The 20,019-nt window shown below is 51.5% G+C and overlaps 1 protein-coding gene across 1 annotated transcript in view; it reads left to right on the top strand.

Annotated features, from left to right (window-relative positions):
• Positions 1-18,104, top strand: part of HTRA1 (HtrA serine peptidase 1) — a 57,810-nt gene extending 39,706 nt beyond the window's left edge. Inside the window, exons 4-9 of the mRNA XM_067709162.1 lie at positions 10,832-11,026; positions 12,036-12,068; positions 13,839-13,953; positions 14,517-14,574; positions 15,991-16,086; positions 17,392-18,104. Coding sequence (XP_067565263.1) covers positions 10,832-11,026; positions 12,036-12,068; positions 13,839-13,953; positions 14,517-14,574; positions 15,991-16,086; positions 17,392-17,560 — 666 coding nt within the window. The 3' untranslated portion in view covers positions 17,561-18,104. The remainder of the gene's footprint in view (positions 1-10,831; positions 11,027-12,035; positions 12,069-13,838; positions 13,954-14,516; positions 14,575-15,990; positions 16,087-17,391) is intronic.
• The last annotated feature ends 1,915 nt before the right edge of the window (positions 18,105-20,019 follow it).

Below are 20,019 nucleotides of genomic sequence, written 5' to 3'. Positions count from 1 at the left end.
TTGCTCTTGTGGGGACTGTGCTTCTTTGCTGAAGAAGGTGCTTCGGTCTTGCCGGATTAAGCAGAGAGAGGCCTTAGTTTTGACCATTTCTCTGTAATATCGGTAGAGAGGAATTTTGTGAATTTGAAGATGTTTTCCAAATTATTATTCAATTTTAAATCCTAATGATCTTTTAAGGTCTCGTTGGTTCATTCTTTCAGTTATTCCTTATTCATTCACAGAGTCCATAAATATTTATTGAGCATCTATTTGACCAAACACTGTGTTAGGTGCTGAGGATGTAACAGCAACGGGCAAAAGCCATGGAGCTTATGGTCTAGTGTGGGAAACAGGTAAACTGGAATAAATAGGGTCGTTGGTACAATGGAGGAACAGATAGAAGAAGCAGGAGAAGGCACTGGAGCTGGGGAGACCCTGAAGGTAGTATAGGCAGAGAAGCTTATCTGAGGAGGTAACATCCAAGCTGAGACGTGGAGGACAGACAGAGCCAGCCAAGGGCAAGAGCGGGGTACCTAGGGTTGCTTAGATTTCCTTTTCTGCCCATCCTGAGGACCTGGACCTGCGGCCCAGTGCAAACTTATTTCCCAGTGAGTTTTTGAGAGGCCTCCAGAACACAAGCCAGTGCTTCTGGTTAGCCGGTTCCTCTGCATATTGTCCATGTATCTTATTGGCCTTGGTTCTTTGGGGTTCGCGATCGTACTCTGGAAAGCTCCAATTTCTTATGTAGTCAATCTCCTGAGAGTCTAGAAGTGCAAAGGGTTCAGAATGAGCTGGTCGCCTCTTATTCATGGCAGGATGCAGGCAGTTTCCCAAAACTGGTTTCCTAAAACCAACCACTTTCTATGGCAAGGCAGAAATAAGACATTCTGGTGAACTGAGGACTGATTATTCTAATAAATGTGCTAAGCAACAAGTCACTTTTGTTAACTAAGGCACCAGCATCTGATAACGAGAACATATGACTCAGGGTATTTCCCTTTTTGCTTTGGCTGCCAGGCAGCTCATAGAAACCATTGGCCCTGTGGCTAGAATACTTCCTATGCCACCATTTTATGTCATAAAGAGATATGAATTAACTCATTGTAGTAAGCCCTGTGTCATTGACCATCTCAAATTATTTTTATCTAGAGGAGGTTATACATCTTTAAGAATTTTTTAGAATAAATTTTACAAGAATGATATATCCTGCATATGGAGCCACATGAGCTCTGTGTGGTCATGGGTAATGGTCACTGTGCCCTCAATTCAGTTCAGCAGTTACCGAGTGGCTGCTATGTGTTGAGCACTGAACCTACCAGAGTGAGACCACAGCCCTTCCCTTTGCGGAGCTGGTGGGTATAAGTTGTCCCTTTACCCACCTGAGCCCTGAGCCTACCACCGTATAGACGGCTGAAAACCAGGCTGCAACTGGAGTCCTTACCCAAACTGAAATGCCAGGCCCTGGCTAACCCCAGGGTTAGTCCAAATATTGGACTAATCCCAATTTTAAGATCCTAATGGATCTTTTAAGACCTGATTTGTTTATTTGTTCATATATTCACTTTCACATCCAATGATTTTCATAAATATTTATTGGCCAAACAACGCTGTAGCAGCAGTGGCTAACTTGAAGCCGCCAGATAAAAGTGGAGGGGTTGAGGGCTTCCCTGGTGGCGCAGTGGTTGGGAGTCCGCCTGCCGATGCGGGGGACGTGGGTTCGTGCCCCAGTACGGGAAGATCCCACATGCCGCGGAGCGGCTGGGCCCGTGGGCCATGGCCGCCGGACCTGCGCGTCCGGAGCCTGTGCTCCACGGCGGGGGAGGCCACGGCAGTGAGAGGCCCGCCTACTGCAAAAAAAAAAAAAAGTGGAGGGGTTGATAGATGAGAAGACAAAAGTTACACTTGATGACATGGTGTTTCTCCTACTCTCCATGCCACAAACTCTATACAGTCACTGGCTGTCGGGCTCCCGTATAGAAATGTTGACATTTCTGTACGGGAATATTTGAAATGCCAGTGTTTCTTGATGTAGCCTAAAGGAGTCTAGATATCATGGTGCTGTGCATAAACAGTGAGGGGGAAGTTTGCTTCATCAGCCCTTTCTCTATTTTGTTTTTTCGTAACCATCCTCTGTTCCTTTTCTCTCTGTCTCTCCATCTCCCCCACTTCTCTTGTCTGTCCCACCTGAACATCCCCCCACTCATCCCACCTCTTCCCCTCCTCCCCTCCCTGTATAGCAACTGTAATATGTCAATCTGGGGAAACGGACGGGGGTAACTTGATTACACGGTCCTTCCGAGTTCAGCGCGTGTTGTGATCTCGGTGCTGTGTAGCAGATCCTTCCTGGCCTGGCCTCCCGGCTCACCTGCGCACTGCAGCCGCCCTCTCTTGGTGGTACCCTTGACCTTGTCGTCACTGATAACCTCTCCGCTCTCTAATCTGAATGCCAAGCATCTCAGTCTTGGTTCACCTCCTCTTCCCCCGGCACAGCTGCTTTATGGGCATGTGACCTGTGCCCTTACAGCCCCTATGCTCAGAACGGAACCCCGCTTGAGGGTTTAATGCTCTGAGGTCTTTGTTTTAATTTTATCTTTGAATTTTGTGCTTTGTACGTGAAGTCTGATGAGACAGCGGAGTATGTGCTGGGGCTTAGAGCCTTGGCCTCTGCCCTGTTTCTTTTCCTGTTGCCTTCCTACCTCCCCAGGACGGGTTCTTGGCTTCCCTACTCCTCTGGCCCCTGGGACCTCGGACCCCGCACAGCAATCACTGCCACCCTCCTTCCCCCAGGGAGTACAGGCATGGGGTACATACACCCCACAGCATCTTGGGCAGCGGGTGGATGATGCCACAGGTCATTCTGCCGGCAGCGAGGCAGGGCTAAGCCTTTTCCACCCCATCCGGGTACCTAGTGCCTCCTGGTGCCGAAGGAAGTTGCAGTGCCCTTGGGGGTGGTCCATCCTCTGTGGGTTGGGGCAGTGAGCTCTTGGGATGGGGAGAGGCCTGGCTCTACTACCCTGTCGCTACTCGGGCACAGTGCATGGGTCTGTCCAGTAGCTGGTGAGCAGAGCACTGAGTCTGAGTCTCCTGGGTCTGCACTCACCCCATGAAAATCTTTGTGCCCCAGGGAGCATGACACTGAACAGCAAATAAAAACATCGGGACAGATGAAGAGAGAGAGAGAATATAGAAGGGAAAAAAAAGCTTTATATTTTAGTACCTTTAATGGGACTTTTTATGCACTTTATGAACAAGGCGTCTCCATGTTTATTTTGTCCTGGGCCCTGCAAATTATGTAGCAGATCTGTGGTTCATCTGGGTCCACCCATCTGCTCACATTCCCCTGTCCCTCAGTCCCTCGTGGGCTCACTTCCCTCCTTCCCCAGGCGGGATCCCTGTGTCTCAGGCAAGTCTTAGCTGCTAACATCCCCCTGAACTCTGTGGTCTAGTTTGCTGTTCCTTAGGAAGCATGCAAGTTCAGTGGCACTGCTTCTTGCTGTGTATGGGGGTCGCACACGGGAGATGTGCTCTTTTCCCCCATTGCCTATTTTTTTAAAGAAAATGAAAGGTTAGCATAACTGTTTCCAGAAGACACACTGAATCACTTAGTTGAGTCTCAGCCAGTTGCTGCAACATTAACCTTTGAAGCAAACTTCATCCAACACACAACACCAGCCTGCAAACCCCAGCCTCTTGAAAACAGTGTGCTGGGCAGCTGGTGGATACAGTGGCTTCTGCAGATTCAGCAACAAAAATGTTTTTGTAACAGGAGCAGTTTATACTTTGCAAGGAAGAGAAAGAAGTAGTTGACTTGTCTCATGAGGTTAAAAGAAAGTTGCCAATTTTTTTTTTAGTTTTATTTGTTCATTTTATTGCTCTTCTCTCCAAGCTTTAGTGAATGAGGTTGCAACGAGAGGAGCGCTCAAGGGCTTTTAGGCCAAACCCAGGGTGGCCAGAAGCTGAAATGTAGATGGGTCATTGTTTTTAGGTCCGCTCTAGATGATTTCTGGCTGAGCCAGCGTCTGGAGAATTCCAGGAATCCCCTTTCCTCTTGCGGCTGTAAGAGTTTGCAGGGATCATCTGACCTCTTTGCGAAGTTGTATGAAAAGAGATTTATTAAGGACTCTGGTGCTTGTTTTTTTTCTTTTTCAAAAAATAAATAAATTTATTTATTTGGGGCTGTGTTGGGTCTTCGTTGCTGCGCACGGGCTTTCTCTAGTTGTGGCGAGCGGGCACTGCTCTTCCATGCAGTGCGTGGGCTTCTCATTGCGGTGGCTTCTCTTTGTTGCGGAGCACGGGCTCTAGGTGCACAGGCTTCAGTTGTTGTGGCGTGTTGGGCTTCAGTAGTTGTGGCGTGTTGGGCTTCAGTAGTTGTGGCTCGTGGGCTCTAGAGCTCAGGCTCAGTAGCTATGGCACATGGGCTTAGTTGCTTTGCGGCATGTGGGATCTTCCCAGACCAGGGCTCGAACCCATGTCTCCTGCATTGGCAGGCGGATTCTTAACCACCGCGCCACCAGGGAAGTACGTCTGGTGCTTGTTTTGATCTCACCAATTTAACCATTGTCTGCTAATAGGTTTTTTTTTTTTTTTTTTGAAATCTACCAGGTCTTCTGGAAAGATCCCTAATTGTCAGAGCTGGGATGACTTTGGACATCACCAGGCTCGACTCCCTTATTTTAGAAGTGATAAAACTGAGACCCAGAGAAGTCTGTCACGTGGCCCAAGGTCAGAGTGAGTTAATACAGATGCCCTGCTCCCTGGGACTGTGTGCTCCCAGCGTACGTGGAGGCTGTGGTGGTGCTGTGTGTGTGTTTTGTCTGTGTCTTCCCTCTGCACCACCCTTTGTGGATGCTGGAGGATACGCCCATAGCAAGTCATCAGCCAGGGCCCTTACTCAGCACAGGCCTTTTCTTCCCTGTGGGAATCAGCAGTTGTGATGCCCCTTCAGGGGGATCCCAGGCCACACGGCGAGCCCGTGAAGCAGGCAGTGCCACACAGCAGGGGCTTGTCTGAGGGTACCACCGTGGCCTGGGCCCTCGCCCTGAGGACGTGTGACCTTGGCTTCCTCTGGCTGTGGCCTCTGCTCTGCTTCCCTTCAGCTCCTGGCCCTGTTGTGTGTCATGTCTGCTCCCGTCTCCTGCCCTGCCCCGTGGCAAGGTCTGGCACAGAGAGGCTCTTCTTTGGTGGCCGGCTGTGCACCCTGAGCATCTGGGCGGTGAGCACTGCTGAGAACGCCTGGGCTCTCGGTACCACCACCACCAGCTGCAGGACCGTCGGTCCCCTGGTGAGCGGAATGGGCACTATGCCCGTCCCATCTGCTCATGGGACAGAGCACAAGGCGTGTAGGGCATGCGAATAAGAGGGAGGCTTGTCTACACGGATGAGGCTCTGCTCGGACCACTTGTATTTCACGCTGACTGCCCTAGACATGTGTGGCCATTGCTCTCCTCTGAAGCGGACTTCTCCTCTTTCTGCCCTCTGCCAAAAAAAGAAACCTGCATGAAGGAATGTACACCTACAGATGTTTCCAGACACGTATTAGCATCACCACTGTAAAAGGAGCCAGCTTTGGTGGACTCTGATGTGGCCCAGCACGCAGCCCTTCTCCTCCCTGCTGGCATAGCCCTGAGTTTGTTTTAGGTCCACTCCTGACCGCCCCCCGCATTCCTAACTCAGGCAGATCCTGAGAGGCTAAGGCAGTCACCAGGGCTATGATCCCCCCCCCCCCCACCTAAGGGTGGTTGAGGATAACCTATGACCAGGCAGTGGCTGATGACCCATGAGGAAGAATGTGCTGGGCCCTTCTGGATTCTCAGCTCTTCTGAAGAGACACGCAAGGGAGAAAAGAGTCTGTTACTTCCAGTGGGCATTGCTGCATCTTTATGTCATGCCTGGAATGATGGTGGCCCTCCTGTGACCATGAGCCCAGGCTGCCGTTGATCAGACGGAAGGAAGGCAGGAGCTTCTCCTTGACTGACATTGCCCTTGAGCCTTTGAAGTGAGCAGCCCTCTGCCATCGCGCCCGTGAGCAGGTGGATGTTCACTCCACTTCGCATTGGGTTTTTGTTACTTGCAGCTGAAAAAAAAAAACAAACCTAATTGATGCACCCAAATCATGTTTAGTGTTGGTCTATATTTAGCCTTTATGGAAGATTCTAGGCTGAGCTGCCCTTGGGAAGGGAGATGGATTTTATCTCTTTTTACTGCTGTGTGTTCTGCCGGCTTGTGTGTTTCCCCCCACCATCAGACAGTAAGCCTGGAGGGCACGGGTGGGTTTCATTGATCTTTCACGTTCCCTGTGCCAGGCCCGTCCTCAGTGAATGCTTGTTGAGAAAGTTCTCTTTCATGTAGGCAGCGTTTTGTGGGAGCGGTGATGCCAGGCCTGCTGGTTGTTGTCTGTTTGTTTGTTGGCATCTAAACGAACAGTAAGAGCCTTCTTTAATCATGCTACTCACCAGCCTCTTCCAGGTTTTAGCAGTGAATCTATCACGCCATTAGTATCCTGCCTACGGCTTGTAGTTAGTGATTTAACTCGGACGTAGAGCCCACACGCAGGACTCTTGACGCCCTCGTCTGGGCTGTCTCCATCGGCCTGGCTGGCATGGCCGATGACCCGGTTGTTCTCGGGATCCGTGTTCCCTTCCAGCCCCTCTTGTTGACTCTGCTGTGAGGCCGGCATGTAGCACAAGTGAGTCACTTGCAAACCGAGGATGCTGTGCCTTTCAACGCGGACGTCCCCCTTCCCCACTGGCCTCCCAGCTTCCTCCCTCTCATGAACAAGAGCATGACCTTGAGAACGGGCAGTGTGATGGCCTCACTTTGGGATGCCCCTCGTCCTGGAGGGATTGGGACAACGTGAGCTACACGCTCTCCTGGTGGGACCCGAGGGCGTCTGCTCCGCTCTGATCCGGAGCCTTGGGGTTGAGCATTTGCCACGTTCAAGCTCCCGATCCCGGCTTTGCTGTGTACCCGACTTGCATTTCACCCTCCCTCCCCGCCAGTGGTTGGAGAATCTGGAGACAAGGAACGGGAGCCTCACGCCCCAGTCTTCCTCCTTCCCACTCTGCTCCTCCCGGCTGCCAAGTGGAGGACGGATGTCTGCGCCTTTACTTCGTAGGCGTGTTGCGAGGCTCCTGCGAGGTGCTGAGATGCGGGCTGTTAGGAGAGGGTCGGGCATCTCCAAGATGGCCTGTGGCTGGGCCGCTTCACACGGAGGCTCAGACAGAGTGTCTGCTGCAGGGAGCCCGGAGCCGGCTTTGATGTGGGCGACCTGGGAACCAGCCTGCGGACAGCAGCGCGGGGTTAAACCAGGAACGGGTGGCCCCAGGGTTTCCCATCCACAGGTCAAGGCCGAGGCGTGCCTTGGCGCTTCCAGCCGTATCTGCTTTTCGTCTCCCCCCGAGTCCCCCCGTGGAGCGTGTGTCTAGACAGCTGTGGAATAAAACACTCAGTTGCCGAATAGGAATTTGGCCAGCAGAGGTATAGCTGCGCCGAGCAGACGGGCCCAAGGTGAGGAGGGAGGATGAGGATGAGCCCCACTTGGGTCTGGAGCAGGCTGGAGAGCCTGACGCCTATGCGGCCCGCTGGCACCTGCGGGAGACGGGAGCCAAATGGCCCCCAAAAGGCATTTTGACCTCATGAAGGCTGTAAATCTGGCCTGGCCCACGTCTCTGCCCCACGTCACTCTCTTGCAAAGATTTCTGCCTACAATTAGAATTCACATTAACACCTACAAGGAGTGAAGGTCTGGGAGGTGGGAGACCTGTTCTCTCATTTAGCCAGGCTGCTCGTGAGCTGTGAGAAGTCACTCCCCCTCTGAGCCTCAGTTTCCACATCTGTAAGATGGGAAGAAACATGCCCTAACTGCCAAGGGGGTCATGAAAGTGCTTTGTCACCTGGGAGGTAAAATGTCACCTGTGTCATTCCTTTCACATCAGTCCAAGCTTCATAGTCTAGGATAGTCACAGTCAAGGATCCCCCTTGACACGTGTCCACTTGCTTATTTCTGTCTTATGATTGCCCTTTAGAATCTAGGAGATGTTTGAGTGAATAAAAACTTAAACAAGGTGATACTTGGTGTTGCCATTGGTGCAGGTTTGGCTAAATGACCACTTGTGATCCGAATTTCTTCCCCTGGTGTTGAAGTGAGGATTTGTCCTCGGGGAGACTCTGGGCTCCTATCACTGGTGTCCACTTGTCCAAGCCTGCATGGTCACTACAGTGTGGTGACTTCACTGCGCTGGACCCAAGCTCATCCACAGGCTTCCCTGGGCCCCGTTACTGGCCACAGGCCTGTTCCTCCCCAGTGAGTGCAGCCAGCCGAGCGGCAGGCCCTGGGTGTTCTCCTTCCCTCCTAGGGGGTCTCTCCCCTCCGTCCTCACAGCTTCTGCTCCCCAAGAACATGTGCCTCCTTTTCCCATCCCCTGGGCCTGAGCTCTGACTTGGAAGAGGGGAGTTCCAGGGAGCGCTGTCTTTGGGCCCCTCTGCCTTCTCAACCCCCTGAGACGCAGGGGCCTGGGTCTGGCCCCCTTCCTAGGGGCTGGAGGTGGAGGAACAGGGGGCGGGCGGTGAGCAAATGCTAATGAAGACCCTCTGCAGTGAGTCCGGCCCTGTAACTTTCTGATGTGGTTCTCGGCTTGTGACTGAGCTGATGTGGGCTGGGCCCGCCTTTCTGTGTTTGAACCTGAACTCTTGCCTTGAAGCTGTGCCTTGAAAAGCAACTGTAATCTTGGGCAGCCTGGCAAACCCAGCCCAGGAGCCTTCGCCACTGTGTCCCCTTGCCCACCCCCCAAGCCCAGCCCTGAAAGCAGTCCCTGGGCCCTGAAGGAGTGCTAGTGTCCCTGGCGGGCCTCCCCACAGTGGTCAGTGCTCATCACTGGCCCTGACTCCTGCCCACCCACCCGCTGTGGCTACTGGATGAAGTCATTCCTGGCAGGGGCAGCTGGCGCGGGCCCAGGGTAAACAGGCCACGCTGAGCTCATTGGCGTGCTTCTGGATGAGCTCGGGGAGTGGGGACTGCAGGCTGCCCCCTCCAGAGCAGTACCACGCACGCCAGCCTCAGGCAACCGCAAGGGCAAAGTGTCACTGTCAGGGCAGGCCTGTGCCACCAGCCTCCTCGTAGTGGAGGGCTGGGTGACATGCGCTACTTTGTGGGAGTTTCGTTGGTGGGGTTTCCCGCATTGAGACTGCACAGACCCTGATACTAATAGCAATAACCAACACCTCTGATGCTTACATGTCCCGGTTATGTGGTGCTTAACTGAGCTAGGTGCTCTTCAAAGAGCCATTCTGGTCTCAAGTCGCTTAATTCTGACAACACACCAATGAGATACGTGTGCCGCGTTATTCCCATTTTCCAGGTGAGAACACTGAGGACCAGAGTGGCTGTAAGCTTGAGCCAGGATCTAATCAGGCCGCCTGGTCCCAGGTCCGTGCTCTTCACTGGGGCACTCTTCTAGGCTTCTCAGTACCTGTGATCGAGGGGCATCCCTTCTCAGGCAGCCCCTTAAAGGTTTAGGTCTTGGATCCCTTCTTCAATATCCCTTCTTCCTCCTTGAGTTTTCTGACCCAGCTTGTTCCTGACCAGCATCTTCCTTATTTGGGGTCACAGGGGGTTCTTTGTGACTCGGTGCTTTGTGGTGGATGAGAGTCTGGGTTCGGGGTTGCACTTTTAAATCCCTGGCTGGTCTCAAGTCACCCAGTTGCTTGGAGTCTCAGTGTCTTCATCTGTCAAATGGGCTGAGTGATCTCCCCATCTCATCAGCTGGCGTCTGCTTCATCCCGGCGAAGGAAGTGCTAAGTAACCGCTGGTTTCCACCTCCTGCACCCTCCCAGCCTCCTCTCCTCTTTCCTTCTTTTTCGAGGTGGACGAACATGAGGACTCTTACCTCGCAATTAGCACTAGGCCTGGGCCAGCTCTTTGCTTTCTGGGCTGGTCCACACTGTTCAGAGCAGCTGCTCATTTTGTCTCAGAAAACAAAGGAGAACTCGGAGGTTTGCCTGGCTCCAGGGAGGAAGGGAGGGAGGAGAGCTTAGAGCCTTCTCAGATGGAAGCCCAGCTCAGCCCTAGTGACGAGAGCTGGCTTTATTTTGTCCAGTTTTGGTTTGAAGAGTAGTTTGGGGCTTCTGACTCTGCCTGGCCCTCACAGGGCATCGGGGATCAACCAGCCTTTGTTGAGTTAATCAGCCCGCCAGGGACGGGAGCAGAGGTGGTTGATGCAAGACCTTTCCAGGCAAGGAGAGAGCCCACCTCTTGGGTCTTGGCGTCTCGGGGCCCTGGATGCCCTGTTGCCCCCAGCCCCACCCCTGCCCCTCCCCAGGATTGCATGTGCTTAGCACAGAGATGCACCGGACGGAGTCAGGGCAGCTGCAAGCCCACAGAGCCCCTGATTCTTCAGAACCCAGGAGGGACGAGCCTATGATAAGTGGGGGGTGGGGGGGGTGGGCTCTGGATCCTTCCCTGTGGCTCTCTAAGAGTGCTGCAGTCAGGCTTGCCCCCAGTCCTAAACCTGTCCCCTCTGTCTCCTGGCCTCCGGATTTCAGAGCAAGTCTGTGCTGATAGCTTCAAGGTGTGCTGAGACCCTGAGCTGGCCTCCAGTGTCCGTCCCACGTCTTCCTTGGCATGTGGCAGCGGCAGTGCGCACTTGACTTGCAGCAGCTTACGAGGAGGCACTGATTATCTTGGGTGGGAGGGAAGATAGTCCTCATCCGGGAAGGGATGCTAGGCCTGACCTCGGTTTCCTGCAAGGCCTGGTGGGTATGAGCGGTGTCCCTTACCTGGCGCTCCAGGACATCTGTGCGTTTATCCGTTCTGTTCGCTTAACCAAATGCAGCAACGCCAACCTTGTGTTTCCAGGGAAAGCTGCCCGTGCTACTGCTTGGCCGCTCCTCGGAGCTGCGGCCCGGAGAGTTCGTGGTTGCCATTGGAAGCCCGTTTTCCCTTCAGAACACTGTCACCACTGGCATTGTCAGCACCACCCAGCGAGGAGGCAAAGAGCTGGGGCTCCGGAACTCGGACATGGACTACATCCAGACAGACGCCATCATCAACGTGAGCCCTCTCCGCTGCAGGGTCGCGTGGGCTTTTGGAAAGCTGGGCTGGGCTTAGGAACCAGGGCTGGAGTCAGGATCCTCAAGGTGCTTTCAAGGATCTCCTAAAGCAGATGAGGCAGAGGGCTGGTCCTCAGCCTGTTGGCAGTCTCCGGGGACTCCTGTGACGGGAACTTGAGATTTGCCAAAGTTTGCAGCCCGGAGGAGCTCTCCGTGCCCCTGCCGCCCTGCCCCAGGGTCAGCCACCCCTGGCTGGAGCTGCTTCTTCAACTTTGTGGCAGGAGGGATGCTCACCTCAGCACAGGCTCTGTAGCCCCGAGAGGAGTTTGCATTGCCTTGTGGGGGGAGCGGTCTGTGCATCAGGCCGACCCATTCGATGTCTAATGAGGTCAAGGATTATCACACACAGTCTCATCAATGGGATCTTTTTTAAGTCACATTTTTCCACTTCAGCTGTTTCCCTATAGGATTAACGTTTCTAGAAAGCATTTCCCCTACATCTATCTAATAAGTAAGAAACACAGCGTGTCTTGTGCACTCGCTACGTCTGGTAGGCTTTATTCCCAAACTTTCTTGTGATCTTCATGAAGTAATGGAAATAGAGCAAGCCATGTGGATTTCCAGGCCAAGCAGCAAAGTAGGGGGACACATAGATGTAGGGGGGGCGGTTTTAAAGATTTGAAATACTGTGATACTGGAGCAAGTGGGCAGCCAGCCTATTGCCAAGACAAGGAAGATGTGTTGGGTGTTTTGGGAATTTGTAGTTGGCAAAAAAAAAAAAAATCCATCCATCTATCTACCTATCTATCTATATCTATATATATCCCCTTTATGGCATGTCTAAAACTTTCTGAAAATTGTTTAAGGTCCTTTTTTTCCCAGCAAAATACTAGGTAGACAGGAACAAAACTCCGGCAAGAACTTGCACTCAGGGACCTGCCAGGCAGAGAACTAGATTGGACCATGTAATGACGTAAACTCATAACCTTTTCGTTTTTGCTTAATTTCAGTATGGAAACTCCGGAGGCCCATTAGTAAACCTGGTAAGGCCTTTAAAAAATCTGTGTACATGTCTTTTTCTTCCTTTTGGTTTCTTTTCACACATGAACTTGCCAAAGCGCATTATCTAATTCTTTTAAAGTGAAATCTGTGACTGTACTGTACCTTGCAGATTACTCTTCTTATCTTTTCTGCAAAGAGTAAGGCATGATGGAGTTTGGATTGGAACTGCTATGCCAGCAGACATGCTTATGTTTCAAAGTTACAAGTAAAGGCATTGGAATTCAGGTCCAATCCAGGAGTGGTTAAAGGAGTGGGTCTTTATTTTGAAGGTGTCAGCAGTTCTGGCCTGTCCCTACGCTGCCTAAGGAGCTGGCGTGGCTCATCCACAGGGTTTGTCTTGGCCAGGGGCCCTCCTCTAAGACCAGGCTGGAATGAGGAGTTACCCTGCTCACAAAGATGTCACCTAAGTTTATATTTTATTTAAGCAAAAAAGGGAAGCCTTAGAATCAGACAGTCAGAGCCAGGGTGCAGCTCAGGGTCACCCATCCCAACTCTCATTTACAGGTGATGAAATCGAGGCCTTGTTTAGCAAAGCGCAGGATGGCAGTGCCTTCTTGAGGTCCCTCTGAGTCGGGCTCAGCGCTACGGGAAATGTGCAAGAAGTGACTTAAACTCTCCTGGCAGTTTTCTGTTCTAAGTCCGAGTTGAACGACCCTTTAACAATAGTGTTCAGAATAATGGTTGGATGGTGTGAGGCAAGACTGCTATACCAGGATTGTTCCCTATGGTGTGGCATTCACTGAACTGTGAATTTATCTTGAATTGAAGCACACCCTGTAGACTGGCTTCCTCCATGATTTAAAGCTAGTCTGTGACAAGCAGAGGCAGTGAGATGCGATTGTGAGCCCTCTGCCTCCCCGAAGTGCCCCGGAGTCAGCTTGGAAGTGAGACTTTGTTTTGCTGATGATGAAGTCCGTCCGCCCTAAGCGCTAAGGTTGTTTCTCCCTGACGTCAGCAGAGGAATCTTTTTTTTTTTTAATAAATTTATTTATTTATTATTTATTTTTGGCTGTGTTGGGTCTTCATTGCTGCACACTGGCTTTCTCTAGTTGTGGCGAGCGGGGGCTATTCTTCGTTGCAGTGTCCAGCTTCTCATTGCTGTGGCTTCTCTTGCTGCGGAGCACGGGCTCTAGGCACTCGGGCTTCAGTAGTTGTGGCACGCGGGCTCAGTAGTTGTGGCACTCGGGCTCAGTAGTTGTGGCTCGAGGGCTCTAGAACTCAGGCTCAGTAGTTGTGGCGCACGGGCTCAGTTGCTCCGCGGCATGCGGGATCTTCCCAGACCAGGGCTCGAACCCGTGTCCTCTGCATTGGCAGGCGGATTCTTAACCACTGCACCACCAAGGAAGTCCCAACAGAGGAATCTTAAGATCACTGGAAATGGGGGAAACAGGAAGGTGTGGACAGCCATCTAAAGGACTCTGGGGCTTTTGGAAGCATATTCCATGCCAAAGGAGCAAATGTGCATTTTGAAACTGTCTGTCGTGTCTGTTACTGTGCTTTCGGCGTGGTGATCACTCAGCTCTGAGTCGAGTGGGTGTCGATTCTTCCGTTGCTGAGATTGGCTTACGCTGCCCAAGTCGGGCCTCTCCCTCTACGACCCAGGAGCCCCCTCCCTCCAGCTCCCCCCACCTCACACATTTCTCTGAAGAAGCTCCAAGTCTCCTTCCTTGCAAATTCTCCACTCTCTATCGGTGCATATCTTCAGGTGAACCTTCATGGATTCAGTAAGCTGTTTCCATCTTGCTTTTCAGGATGGTGAAGTGATTGGAATTAACACACTGAAAGTGACAGCTGGTATCTCCTTTGCAATTCCATCTGATAAGATTAAAAAGTTCCTAACGGAATCCCACGACCGACAAGCCAAAGGTAGAGCACGTGCCCCGCGGGGACTTGGGTCGGGGAAAATGACGCCCTGAAGGTCAGAAGGGAAAGGAACACACGCTATTAAGCCCGTGGTATTAGGTCATAGGTGTTGGACTATTTTCAACCTATGATCATGAATGTGTCATATGGTTCAATCTGGCATGTACCGGGCATGATCCTGGGTGATTTCTGTACATCATTTCACTTCATTATTCATTATGTCATTTAATTCCTTTGCGTGAGCAGGTGGGAATTATTAGTCCCATCTTATGGATGAGAAAACTGAGATTCATGGAGCTCATTCCTTCCACAAATGTTTATTGAACCTTCTGCTCGAGTCAGGCTGGGGGTTTGAGGCTCAACAGGGTCCCTTGCAGGTGTGATGTTTACCTTCTATCTGGGGAAGAGAGGAGGCAGGTAGGACCCCAGTCAGGATTTGAACCACAAGCCGAGCGCATCCCGCTATGGTCCTGACTCTACACAGCAAACTGGGGGATTGGACCCCATGGCTCGTGGTGTACCCGGCACAGCCGCCAACTGGGCTGACCTTCTGTTGTCCTTTCCAGGCAAAGCCATCACCAAGAAGAAGTATATTGGCATCCGAATGATGTCACTGACATCCAGGTGGGTAACAGAATGTCTGTGTCTGTCTGTGTCTTAAATTTAAAACAAACCTGAACTTCAGAAGACTCTCACTGGCACCCCTAAAAGGGAAACCTTACTTTGCTTCAAGACAGCTCAGTTTCTGGTTACAGTTAAGTAACATTAGGAAAGAGAGGAGGACCGTTAGCCTTGGCCTCTTGTTTTATCCTTCATGTTTGTTTCTGGGTTCTGAGCAGGCCCTTCCTTCTGGAAGATTCCATTCTTCTTGGAAGGCAGGCCTGAAGAGCCGGGGTGTTCGTCACTCCCCCATGCCTTCCTTTCACCGCTTGCTCTGTTGAAACTCACATTCCAGGAGTGCCCCGAACACCTCCCTCAGCCCCAGAGCGCCCTGCGTTTCCTCAGCTCTGCCGCCTGTGGCCTGAGGCTCCTGGAATGCCCGTCAGGCCCAGCATGACTGATGGGCTTGTTTTTCCCGAGCTGGTGGAAGTTGTGGTATGTGGCTGCCAGACTCACAACGTCCTGGTATTTTAACCTTGATGAAAACATCTGGTGTAATCGTAGGAGTCCTGGTACCTAAGGGCTCGCTTGAAACTCTTGTAGGTAAAGTTGGCAAGGAGCAGAACATATTGATATAAATATTAATGGATTAATTATTGTAGTTAATTAGCTATTAATTGTGAACACACGACTGTAGTTTAGACACATGTAATAAATGGTGGTACCTTTCTCAGCTGGCTTGCCAAGACTGAAACGTGCATCAGGTCTTGTTTGGGAACTCTGAGAGATGAAGGCGTAAGGAAGGAATACGGGCCCTGGGGTCCAGCTTCCTGGGTTCTTGTCCCAGTTCTACTGTTTCCTGGCTTGTGACCTTGGGATGACTTGACCCCTGAGTGCCTCGATTTCCTCCTCTCCGGAATGAGGATAACTGCAGGCGTGTTGGTATGTGGTGAGGACTGAGTGATTTCATGTGTATCAAAGCTTGGATGAATGGGTGGTGGCAGTGGTCACTAGCCACGGCGACCCCGCCCACTATTTATCACGTGCTCGGCACTGGGCCAGGTGCTGGACCTAGATGGTCTCACTGGGTCCTCACGACAACCCCATGTCGTTATCCCTGTTTTACAGGTGAGAAAACTAAGGCACAGAGAGGTTAAGCAACCGCCCAAGATCACACAGTCAGGAAGCGGCAGAGCTGGGGCTCCAAAGCAGGCCCACCACTCTATTGTACTGACTCTTCAAGTGGTAACTACTATCAATTAATAATAATGATGATAAAACACTTCCCTTGCTGTTATCCAGTCACTCTAGGAAACAGGCAATTTGAAGCAGAATCAAAATCCCTGGAGGAATTTTACGTTAGAATCGGGGAAGGAGGAGAAGCGGGGCAGGAGCCCCATTGTTACCTAACAGTAATACAGGTATGTTTGTCCTGAGCAGCAAAGCCAAGGAGCTGAAGGACCGCCACCGAGACTTCCCAGATGTGCTTTCAGGAGCGTATATCATCGAAGTCATTCCTGATACCCCCGCAGAAGCGTGAGTGAGAATTATTTTCCCTTTTCCTAATATCCTTGTGTTTCCTGAAGGTAGGGGGCAGGGGGCTGTTCTTTTCGTATCAGCTCAGGTGATTGTGAGAATCCTTGACAAAATTGTCGGACGTCCCTGGTCGACTCTGCCAGTCAGGACTCCCAACCTGGTTCAGCTCAGGACTCGTCAGCAAAAGGTTGCTTCCTATCTTCAAAAGTCCTCTTGAGGAGGGGTATCAGATGGAAAGAGTGATGTCGGACTTGTTATGAGTCTCCAGAACAGGCCTGGCTGGGGAAAGAGGCTTGAAGGAGCAATGTCCCGGAGACCTCGAGCAGTGGTCCTGTCCTAGGCTGCTGGGTGCCTCCTGAAGCCTTCGCTAATGATGTCTGTTATCAGTCAGGCCTTACTTATCCACACCTCTAGAAAAATAACCCAGGGGACGTCAAAATAACATGAAAAGAAGTAGGTCAACTAACAATCAGGGTCTGTTACCTGTATCGATGAAATATCCAGAGAGAGGTGCTAGACCAGGGAGGGGCCAGCACACTGTTTCCTGGGAACCAGCTCTGGAAGAATAGATCTTGCATTTTTAAGTGGTTGAAAAAATTTAAATGAGAACAGTATTTTAGGACACATGAAAGTGATGTGAAATTCAAATTCCAGTGTTATGTAAATGAAGTTTTACTGGGTCACGGTCATGCCCAATAGATTATATATTGTCTGTGGTGGCTTTTGGACTACCACGGCGGTGTTGAGTTGTTGTGATGGAGACCATCTGGCCTGCAAAGCCTAAAATATTTCCTATCTGGCCATGTACAGAAAAAGTTCACTGACTCCTGTGCTAGACCATTAAGAACCATAACCGCTTATTGGACACTGTCATATAGAAGAGCTACAGTCCCAGCAACAGCACAAAGCAGGTGTCTCACAGTAGAGCCATCAACCCATCCCCGTAGGAGCTGCTCTCTGAGTTGTAACACCCATTACAAGCAAGTTGGCCACAGTCCTGGTACATGGTAGATGGTACATCCTCATCTCCTTTGGAGTCCATCTATGATAAGATCATACAAGTGCTGGTAGGCATTTCTACAATGGACATGATTGATGATGTGGCCTAAAAACCTCAAAAGGAAATAACGCAACCCATGGGTGGTTTAAGCCAGTCTCACATAAGTTAACTATTACCCCACCCTGTTTGCTCTGGGCTTTTAGGTCCTAAACTGTGCCTCTGTTGATGTACAGTTGATCACCTTTCGTGGCAGTTAGACCAGGAGGAATGGAAACATTACAATCGCATTTCCCTTTGTGTTGCAGTGGTGGGCTCAAGGAAAATGATGTCATCATTAGCATCAATGGACAGTCCGTGGTCTCCGCCAACGACGTCAGCGACGTCATTAAGAAGGAAAGCACCCTGAACATGGTTGTCCGCAGGGGCAATGAAGACATTATGATCACCGTGATTCCCGAAGAAATCGACCCGTAGGCAGAGGCATGAGCTGGACTTCATGTTTCCCTTAAAGACTCTCCAGTGGACGATGCATGATGCCTCTGGGCTGGTGGCACTGGATGCCCAAGACTTTTGTCCGCCATGTTGCTTGTTCAGCAGAAACACTGGCCAGCAGAATCCTTCTTGATAGGTCGTAGGCAAAGCCAGTGTAACGTTGTAAACCCGCAGGCAGAAGCTCGCCCTTCTGTATCGTATGTACGCAGCGTGCTTTTTCTTGCCAGCTTGGACTGCTCCTGCTTGGACAGTCGACGTTTGTCTCCTTCTTTAACCGAGTCATCATCTTAGTCTAGCTAAGCCTGTTGCTATAACGTGTAGGTAAGAGGAAGGTCCCACGGGAGCCAGGATGGTACCAGGCGTGCTTATGCTTTCCTCCTAGTCAGCATCCAGAGGAGGGAGTTGCCGAGACCACGGGAGGGTGAACGCTGGCTTCCAAAATGGCCAAAGTTGCCTCTTTTAGGAACCTCTTCAGAACTGGGAGCACAGTGACTTGGAGTTTGAGCTATTAAAATACTTCTTCATACTTTGCTTTCTGGCGTCCTTCTTTGCTGGGAACGGCTGGTTGGAGTCGCTTTGAATTGATTATAATGTCAACGGCCTGCTCGTTGCACCACGTTTTCCCTGCTGGTTGAGCTTGAGGTCGCACCAGTTATTTCAGAGTCATCCCGGGGGTTTACCGGTGCTGTGAACACTGTGCCTGGCCACGCTGGCTTCATGAAAGCGGCCTGAGGTCAGTTGCCCTTGAACGTGGAGCTTTTCAAACTAAAGAGAGGCTGTTAACTCCACACACCGTGCAGTAAGTCAGCAAAGATTTTCTGGACCTCTGCTGTGTGCCAGGCAAGGCACAGGGCCGAGGGTAGAGGGGTGAATGCAGAGTGGGACCCCAGAGCTTCCGTTGAGGAACTAGGTCTCTTTCTGAAAGGGAGATGGTTCAGGAGACCAGGATGCGACCCGAGAACAGTCCTGAGTCTTCAGAAGGCGCAGGTTGAAGCTGGTTCCAGCTGCCTGGGGCTCTGAAATAGATCTTAAACCTCGTGGGGCTCCCCTCGATGTGTCCTTGAACAGACGCGGCCTTAAGGGGCTGTGGGCACTTTTAGCTCCGTGAAAGCTTCCAGGAGTTTGGGAAGTTGGACCCATGAATATGGCGGCCAGACTTTAGCTTGGAACTTTGCACAGGCCTGAGTGCCTGCGGGGAAGCGCCCACCACAGAGGACCCTGCTTACGCCCAGAGCAGAGCCTAAAGGCTTTCTAAGTGTCAGCAGTCAAGAGGGGGGCCTCGGACAGGAGGGAGGTTCAGTTCCGTAGACTGAGAGCTTAATCCTTCCTCGACCACGAGATCTCTAGGAGCAATTCGTAACTGGAGAGGCTGTGGGAGGTGAAAGGCGGCAGCGGAAAGGAGGCGCAGCAAAGCCAAGCCCTCGTCAGTACTGACGCTCGGCAGGCGAGCCGCCTGTGCTCTGCTGAGCGCAGTGCGTCCCTCTGCTCTCTGCTTAGATGACCTTGTAGAGTCAGGAAGGAGCCCGTAAACGCTTTCCCTCCTGGCATGGGTTTTGCGTTCCCCTGCCTCCTCATTAAAGGTGGTGACTCAGAGGATGGCCTGTGGCTTCAGGGGTTCATCCTCAGCTGTTTTGCCCGTGGGCCTGCTCCTCTGGTGGTCCCCAGGGCCGAGATGCTGCCACAGGTGGGGAGGACGTGCTGGGTGGCATTGAGGTCAGAGCCCGCCCGGCCCCCAGCCCATCTATCTTCGGCCTGTCATCCACTTGGGAGATCACAGAGGGTTCCTCTGGAAGGAATCGGCCTGGCGACCGATGGGCCTGAATTGTCTGTAAACACTCAGCAATATCTCCCAAAGATCCACAGGGCTCTGGGTGGGGTTGGAGTTTTGCCTGCATATGTTTGGTCTGTAGGCCTACATACAAGGCTGCAGAAAGGACCGCTTGGCACGCTGTAGGCACGTGATGTGTTTGGTCACAAGGCTGCACTGGCCTGTGGGGCCCTGTGTCCTGTGGGAACTGCTCATCCTAGCACCCCTTACTCATCCTTTCAGCTTTCACAAGACTTCTCAGAACAGATATTTTTTTTCTTCCTTTGGGCTGTGATGGAGGTTTTTGCAGCCCGAGTTAGCCTTAAAACCTGGGAGGCAGAGCTGAGTTGAAAGAGCATGGCTTTCGAAGTTAGAGGGACTTGGGTTCACTCTACTGTCTACATTGTCCTGGCTGTGTGACATGTGAAGACTTACCTAACCTCTCTGTGCCTGTTTCCCATCTGTAAGATGGGGATAATAATAATACTTCCTATGGCTGTTGTGGGGATTAAATGAAGTAATACATGGCACACAGTAAGCACTCAATAAATACTAACGACATATATGTTAACTGTCTTTGAACCTCAGTTTCCCCCTGTGTAAAATGTGGAACAATAATAATGTCCCCCTTGTA

Source organism: Pseudorca crassidens, chromosome 16, assembly GCF_039906515.1.
Source record: "Pseudorca crassidens isolate mPseCra1 chromosome 16, mPseCra1.hap1, whole genome shotgun sequence".
Lineage (NCBI taxonomy): Eukaryota > Metazoa > Chordata > Mammalia > Artiodactyla > Delphinidae > Pseudorca > Pseudorca crassidens.
Note: the sequence above shows the minus strand (reverse complement) of the source record. Positions and strands in the feature narration are given on the sequence as shown.